The 8,866-nt window shown below is 44.9% G+C and overlaps 1 protein-coding gene across 1 annotated transcript; it reads left to right on the forward strand.

Moving 5' to 3' along the window:
* The first annotated feature begins 8,071 nt into the window (after window positions 1–8,071).
* LOC143626581 (uncharacterized) lies at window positions 8,072–8,866 on the forward strand. The gene has a single exon (XM_077096633.1). The coding sequence runs from the start codon at window positions 8,072–8,074 to the stop codon at window positions 8,864–8,866; it is 795 nt and encodes a 264-aa protein (XP_076952748.1).

Below are 8,866 nucleotides of genomic sequence, written 5' to 3' on the forward strand. Positions count from 1 at the left end.
TGGTCAAAAGCAGTTGGGTAGTTTAGAGGTGGTCGAGGCTACGACTGAGAAACTCGACAAGATTAAAGCATTTATGAAGGCCGTGCAGGATCGTCAGAAGTCTTATGCAGATAAAAGGCGAAGGCCTATTGTGTTTGAGGTTGGCGATCGGGTTATGTTAAAAGTTTCTCCCTGGAAGGGCATTATTCGTTTTCGTAAGAGGGGGAAGCTCAGTCCGAGGTTTATTGGTCCGTTCCGTATATTGGCCCGAGTCGGTGAGGTAGCATATAGGCTAGAATTGCCCGAGGAGCTCGCAGGGATTCATCCTACTTTTCACGTGTCCCATCTGAGGAAATGTCTGGTGGATGAAGAGGCCCATGTGCCTTTTGATGATATCGAGCTCGATAGTAAGCTGAACTACGTTGAGCAACCGATTGCTATTCTTGACCGTCAGGAGAGGCGTTTGAGAAATAAGGTGGTTAGACAGGTGAAGGTGCAGTAGAAACACCGTAGGGGTTCCGAGGCCACTTGGGAGTTCGAAGGCGATATGATGAAGCATTATCCGCAGCTGTTCCTGTCACATCGGGATTCGGGGACGAATCCCATTGTAAGGGGAGTGGACTTGTAACGCCAGTTAATTCCGGTTTCAAGAATTTAGGATTGTAGAGTATGTATAATTCTCGGGATTTATCCGACGTTCCTCAAAAGCCGTTAAGTCATCCTGGTACGTCTCATCGCTTAACATTTCTTCCAAGTTGCATTATTATTATTTTCCGGGGGCTAGAATGAAAAAGTTTTATATTATAACACTAAACTAAAACCCTAAACCCTTTTTCCAGCCATTGTTGCGATCGGCCACTTCTAGCCACCCCCTCCCTTCCGTGCTTCGACTTTTTGATCGATTCCAAACTCCTAGAAGTAGTTCAAGTTATGTACTACAAACTCCAACACTCTTTTTGTTCACCCCTAATCGTTTTAATGCTCAATTTTGCCGAAACTTTTCGTTGGACAGATTTTCGGCCAAGGTGTAATTGACCCACTTCCAGTGGATAAAAATTAGAGTTTCCAGTGTAGAAAGATCCCCAGGTATGGCATTTACATCATATTAAAATATTATGGTCATTGGAGTTGTTTAGGTCGGTCAATCGATTTTAGTTCGGAAACTAGGGTTTATAGGGTGTAGAATTGCAAATTGTTGAGTTTGATGCGTTAATTGATCGGGTGACCCTGATGTTATACGTGGATGTTATATATATATATATACTATGATATATATAGAGATGTAATTGAAAGGATGTTTACATATGCCTTTTGTATATGTATGTATGGGGATGTTTAGTTCTCGGTAATGAGGACTTGATGGATGTACCCTTTTGCTTTTAAAACTTTTGGTTTGACTATCTTAACTATTACTACTGATGTTATTTACTTAAAACTTGAACTCACTCAGCTCAAGCTAACTTTGTGTGCATGTTAGTGTGAGTTTCAGGTTAGGAAGAGGATGCCTTATCGCTTGGACGTGCACGAAGCTACTTGGACGATGAAGGGCATACGGGATCTGAAGTTTTACTATTAAACATTTATTATTAAAAGTTTTTATTTAAAGATAACTATGTTGATTTTGGGCAATGTTCCCGGGTTTTGGGAACTTATTTTATTATTTATGTTTTCCGCTGAATTATACTCTGAGATGTTTGTTTTAATGGAAGAAATCATTTTCAAGTTTAATTATTTTCCTATGTGTTTTGTATGATTACCAACTGTGGGGTTCCCGGGGTTCGGGGCCTTACATCATCCTAGCCCTCACAAGAGCAGATTCAGGGATAGGGCGAATAGGAGTGGGGGTATGGGTCAATTGTTGATACCACCCACGCCTTTCCGGACGTTCAACAAATGGCAAGCAAGGGCTAATCCACCGAGTGCCAGTACATTGGCGACGAGATCACATCCGCCCGTATCAAGAAGAATTTCCTGGCCCACTGTGGGTCCAGGAGAGGTGTGTCCACGGCAATAGCCTTCCCATCAGTCGGAAGGCAAACATAGCGGCCACCCCTACCATGCAAGCGGTAGAACAGGCCGAATTTATCAATAGTAGGCACAATGCCATGCGCCCCGCAGCAAAACTCAAAGTGACGCATGTGCATCATCGCCGAAGCGTGAAGCTGGGAAATATGAATCATATTCCCAGCTATAAGCTTACCCAGAAACCGGGTAACCGGAAATCGGAGATTCCCGGAGCTGAAATATTCGGCGAACACAGCTATCTTCCCTACTGGAGATCGGCTCGCCGTCGAACCAGGAGCCGGAGTTCCCGGCTCCGGCTCCGATTCTGGAGCAATGCCTTACGCGTTGACGACATCTTGAAAACCCTTGACGTCCCAATCAATGGTTACAGAATCAATGGTCTGATAATCAGGTCTAGCCGACGCCATATATTCGGCTAAGAATTGACTACAATGAGCTATGGTCGCCGGAGAAGAATACGAAGAAGACTTTCTGGTTTGAAGAGAAAGAGTACCTCAAAAATTCCAGCGAGATTATCTCCGTTGTTCAAATACAAAGGAGAAAAAGATGAAACTGACGAATATATATAGAAGCAACATTAAATGCGTGGAACAGTATGAAACAGTTGTTTACCAGTCAGATCGTGCCACGTCAGGCGGGAAAATCAAAAGTCGAAAAATTTAAAATCCCGAGATATGGCTGATTTCAGCTGACAGACCTTTTTCTGCGCTGTGCTGACTCATCACATCAGTCAGCCCCCAAAATAATTGGTGAATTTCTAGTTCTACAGTAACTGGGCAAACTAAATGCTTTGGCTGACACGTCAGGCATTATTGGAATGCAAGTTATGAAAAAGAACAAAAAAAAGACAAGTCAAAATTGTAAGCGGAAGGATCACCAACAAAGCAGTCACCTACGACTGGGACAACCCCTTAAACAAAGTCGGAACGTAAAAACGATAAGTTCAACACAACAAAAGAAAAGATGGTTTCATTTCATTTACAAGGATTTACAAGAAGGAAGTACAATAATATTATAACCTATTACTAATCTTCCTTGGGAGCCTCCTTGCCTTCAGCTTCCGCGATCAGCCGGTTCACATGAAGACATAGCTCCCCAACCGCGGTAGGCTCCCGACGGTTCTCCTCAATATACCCCAGGATGTCAAAAGAAAGGTTATCGAAAGAATCCATCCGTACTTCATATTCCTTTTGACAATCCTGGCCATGAAGCTCAAACTCGGAAGACGGACGTCCCTCACGAGCCATGGAGTAACCCTCCACAAAACCAGCTTGGCAACCTACCCGCGAAGAGCTGACCAGTAGGTCAGCAAGGCAACACCCAAGCTCAGGACCATCCTTGATAAGCCTGAAAATCTGATCCAAAGAAAGTCAGAATAACAATCCCAGTATGGGAAAAAATTGAAATATTTACCTTGGGGATGCCAAACTTGAGGAGCCAATGCCATTCATCCGAGACATTGGTGAAGGCCACCTCCAGATCTTCCTTCTCCTTAGAAACAGAAGCAAGGCAATCATCCTTTTCCTTCACCTCCACCGCAAGCCTCCGGACATCCTCATCCCGGGCGGCGAAAAACTTGACCTGAGCGGATATCCGCTCCTCCAGATGCTTGTTGCTCTCCTGGGCAGCCAGGAGGGCAGCTTCATTCTTCCTGGCCTCCGCCTGGGCGGCATCCCTCGCCGCTTCAGCTTCGACCATGCGCTGAACGGCGCGCTCAAGGTCGCCTTGACCGACTACCCAACCCTTAAATTCCTCACGGCTAGTCGACAACACATTAGCCAAGTGGTAGCTAAGTGATTGAGCCAGGCTAGCCTGAGTTTGGGAGTGTATCCTGTTACACTCAGAGGGTGGGAGGCAGTGCTCAAAGAACTCTTGGCACACACGCGGATCGGTAAAAAGCGCGTCAGGACCAAGGTTCCATGAGGGGCGAAAGACGGAGTCTCCTTGATTAGAGGACTCCGACCCTTCACCTGTGGAAACCGGAGGGGTTGCATATATATCTTTTGGAGACACAGCCTCCGCTTCCACCACTACCTCAAGCGGCAGCGTATGGAAATCCTCGGGAGGCACATCCTCGCAAACCTTCTGCAGGGCCTCCGGAGGCGGAAAAGGCGGACGTACGGCGGTCGCAATTGCATATCCAGAAACAAAAGTTAGAAGATACCAACACAAACCCATAAATAAAAAGTACAGTTACCTGCGGGTTGCCGTACAGCAGTCTGGCTCTTGACCGGGTCCTGAAGCCGGGTTAGCTTGATCTTCTTTAGAGGTGGTCCCTCACCTCTAACTTTAGAAGCCTCCCCACCGGCGGGATCATCGACGTTCCTAGGGGCCTCCCCACCAGCGGGATCATCAGCACCCCTAGATGCCTCCCCACCGGCGGGATCATCGGCGTTCCTGGGTGCCTCCCCACCAGCGAGATCATCAGCACCCCTAGATGCCTCCCCACCAGCGGGATCATCGGTAGTCTTGAAAGTCTCCCTGTCAACAGGATCCTCATCCACATCAGCCTCCCCACCAGCGGGTTCATCGGCATCAGAATCCTTGTTTAGGCCGGATACACCGGCAATATCCGCCCTCTTCCTGCGGTGGGCAAGATCTACAATGGCACGTAACACGCCAGCATGAAAACTCTCCGGAGTACCGGGGCGGGGAACCCTCACTAGTTGAATCCTCACTAGAGGATTCATCACTAGAAGAAAGGATTATTGTCCCATCCGGATGCATAACGCAAAGAGGTTTAGGGTTGAGAATTTACACGCCTTGAGCCACCGCGGAATCAGTGACCACCGGCTCTGTGTGGCCGCGGGTGGGAAAAAGGAAATTACCCTTGAAGTGATCAAGGACAGGCTCTTAATACATCTCCAGGGGCATCCTGAACATACCTCCCACGATGGTGGGGTTAAGAACCTCAAATAATGAACACTCCCCTGTAAGAAAGAAAGCAAACATAAGGCATAAAAACAACAAACAGGTGCAGAAGGGTAACCTACGTCCGTCGTCCCGGGAGAAGTATGGCTGCTCCGCAGGGTATGGCCAAAGGCGGCTCATACCCACCTGAACCAACGCGGATTCAGGAATCAAACCCATCGGAGTGGGAGTCCACGTCAGTTTCTGGAACCACTCCTGACCCTCCGAATCAGCAACTGGAAGGGAAAATTTGGTAGTCACTGAGCGGCGGGTCATTGCCAACGGAATGACATTCGCGCTGATCCACAAAAATTTATTTTTCCACTTGTGAGCACTCCGCGAAGGCTCAGTCCCAACTACCTTCCCCTGCATGGTGAAGCTAAACCAGCTCCCGCGAACTTGGATTTTGTAGATCGCAAGGAAACGATCCACAGTAGGCTGTATCTCCAGAACCCTACAGCAGAACTCAAAGTGCCGAAGCCTCATAATACCAAATGAATGCAACTGGGAGACATGAATCCCAGATTCGCTCAAAAAATCACCAAAAAACTTGGTGATAGGCAACCAGAAATTGGCTGTAGTGAAGGATTCACCATACAAGGCGATTTTTCCGGCCGATGGCTAATCAGCAGTGGAACCTAGAGAAAGGAGCTCCGGCTCCCACTCCGGCGCTAACCCATACAGATTAACGATATCTTCGAAGTCGGCGACCTTCCAGTTTATACAAATGTTCTCTATGAGCCCCTTAGATGAGTCTTTCTTACCCTCCCGACCTCTCTTCGTACCTTTCTTACTACCAGCCATGGTTGATCGGAATGATAACAGTCAGAATGAAGAAGATGAAGGGAGAAGAAGATCAGGAGAAAATTTTGCAAGTGGTTTTGGAAAGTGGAACGCCTCCCCCTATGTATACACATCGCAATTAATGCGAAGAGAGAGGGATCCAGCTCACGTACCGAAACCATCCAACGGCAAGGCGACACGTTAGGCGGGAACTAAGAACAAAATAATTTTAAATAAAACGCCTAAAAACTCGTGCACCAACCTCGAGCACCACTCCTGACACGACTCAGACAGGAGACGTCACATCGCAGACACTTAAATAGTACCCCAGTTCAAAAGCAACATGAATACTAAAGGACTAATAGTTGCAACCCGCGAAAAAAGACAAAAGTCCATAATTCCAACCGCGACATCAACTCACGGAAGCAACAATGGACTGGGGGGACTTATAGAGGGAGGGTAGCAAAGCTACCCACGGATCCCTTATCCGACCCGCGGATCGTCAAAGACATCTGCATCCCACGGATTCATCAACCAACCCGCGGATCGCCAAAAGACATCCGCACAAGGAATAAGTGGATTAGTGAAGCCATCCACAATCCAAGACACTACGTGGAACTCCGTCATAAACCACGGACGATCACGCGAACATCCGCGGAAGGAATCCACAAATAATTCAAGGGGTTTGTCATACGCATGATCCCCACGTGATATGGAAGAGCAGTTGTAACAAACTACTTCTAGAAGATTCCCTCAAAACCTCCTGATAGCGACATCAGCCAATGGAAAGAAGACACCTGGACACACAATGGCTATCCCACGACGTGCACAGATAATGGCTACACCATAAACGGGTCCAGGCTGTCACATCCAATAAACGCCCGACACGTGTCCGTTCAGGAAGAGAGGGAATAACTCGATAGTGACAACTCCACCAATCACCTTCCCTCCACCTTCGGCTATAAATACGAAGATCATATCTTTGGTATACACACACTCTCAAGCCTTAAGCAATTACATACTGTGTCTTACTTCATTCCGATCAAAGTATGATGTTTATTCTCATGCCGGAGGGTGGTTACGTGAAGACCCCCCATTCTGTCCTTCCCGTAACGAGACTCAACGGTGTTCTGTTTTGCAAGCATCAACTTGGATTTGTTCTCATTACTTCAGCATACTCTCATCTGGGGAAATACCCGATCAGACTACCCAGTTCGGTCTAGTGTTTCTACATTATCCAATGAGATTAGGGTTGTGAACAATGAGATTTTCAAAAATCATCGTAAAAATTTTTGAAATCATCTATTTTGATAAACAACTTTTTCACCAATCTTATTTTAGAAAAAAAACTCAGTTGTTAAGCCTTACCAAGTTTTAGCATTTATCGAATTACGTTTTTGATATGAGTCTTTAATAGTGATACGTCGACAAAGTAAATAAATGTAAAACTTAGTTATTTCATTGATTATGGATTAGCATCATATATAGATGCTTTTCTTTCGGGCTACGGACGCAGCTCTTTTTGTGAGTTGTTCCATGCCACCTCTACATTGCATAGTTAATGCCACAAGTATCTCATATAATGATTTAGAGCCTTAACCGTCCCACGTGTCTGCCTGCCTGTCATAAACATGTCATTTGTTTTAGAACACTAACGTCCATGTGTATCTTACTTCCCATTCATTAATAAAATCCTAGAAATTTGTGTTTCCACATGGTCTGTTTTGTGTCCATTTTAGTTAAATCTCCGTCACAACACAGATAAATCACAATTTTTAATTCAATGTTCCATGAGTTGCCTTTTGTCCTCGCACTAATTTAGGCTGTTTGGCAATCTTGTACAGAATTATTTAGAGGTCTGGCTTAATATCTCTGAAATTTAACCATTAAGAGGCTCTATGAACCATTAAGATGTATTTTTTTAGTGAGCCAAACACAATATATCTTTTACCGATTCAAATGTCGTAGGCTCCTGTTGAAATCATTAAAAGCCTACCAAAGAATCCCTTATATTTCTAGGTTGGGACATCACAATGATTAGACAGCTAATATGTTCTACACTTGATTCTCCAAATCCTGCCAAACTATTAATCTAACAAAAGATATTGCACTAAAAACAAACTTTGTAAAGTAGAAGGGTGACAAGGCAATGAGAGAATGGCATCTGTTTAATCAATAACAAGACAAAATTAGGAGCCTTTGTTGCCTAGTTAGGAAGCATGGTCAACTCTTTGTTATGGAAGGCACATGTTGGCTTCACATTGTGTGATTCATCATTCATTCATATATCAACTCCAATTCCACTTTCTATATGTACAAGCCAATGCACCTAAATGTACAATCAAATACTTGTTGACAGAAGCATAATACAACAATGGCTTCTACCTCTTCCTCAACAGATGACACCCACCATATCCGATCGACTAGTTTGCCAACTAGATCGCATCCAATCATTCTTCAGGCTCAAGAGGAGATCCAAAAGTTCAGAACTTGGGAGGCGTCCGTTTCATCGGTTCCTACCGCAGATACCATCTGCAGCGCGCTAACGAGGCTGCAAGTATTGTACGAGTGTGTCGACAGTGTCCTCAGTTTGCCACTGACCCAACAAGCCCTTACTAATAACCAATACACAGAATTGGTCAATGAGTTGTTGGATAAATCTATAAATCTTATGGATGTATGTGGCTCTACTAGAGATTTGGTCTCACAAGTCAAAGAAAATGCTAGAGATGTTCAATCAGCCTTGAGAAGGAGGAAAGGAGAGGTAAGCTTGACCACTTCATTCATCAAGAACTTGAAGAAGGACGCAAAAAAAGCTATTGCGTCTTTGAAGCAAATTGATGAGAAGATTGGGTACATGAAGCCTTTAGATCTAGACCAACACCTCTTATTGGCTATTAAAGTGGTAAGAGACGTTGGAGTCGTTAGATCATCGGTATACAGATCACTTTTGTTGTTCTTGTCTGGATCTGTTGCGAAACCTAAGCCGTCAAGGTTGTCAGTTGTACAAAAACTGTTACCGAAAGGAACAACCCTTGGAAACTATAAGCTTGAAATTTCAAATGAGGATATGGTGTCCCTTTTTCAAGATATGGAGAATGGTTTGGAGTGCATGTTTCGGAGTTTGATCAAGACAAGAGCATCTCTCCTTAATGTTTTTTCTCGTTAA

Source organism: Bidens hawaiensis, unplaced genomic scaffold (genome assembly GCF_021521415.1).
Source record: "Bidens hawaiensis isolate Kalapana, Puna unplaced genomic scaffold, B.hawaiensis_p1.1 tig00004444_1, whole genome shotgun sequence".
Lineage (NCBI taxonomy): Eukaryota > Viridiplantae > Streptophyta > Magnoliopsida > Asterales > Asteraceae > Bidens > Bidens hawaiensis.

Coding starts and splice junctions, on each gene's coding strand:
- LOC143626581 (XM_077096633.1), top strand. CDS start 8,072: ATGGCTTCTACCTCTTCCTCAACAGATGACACCCACCATATCCGATCG.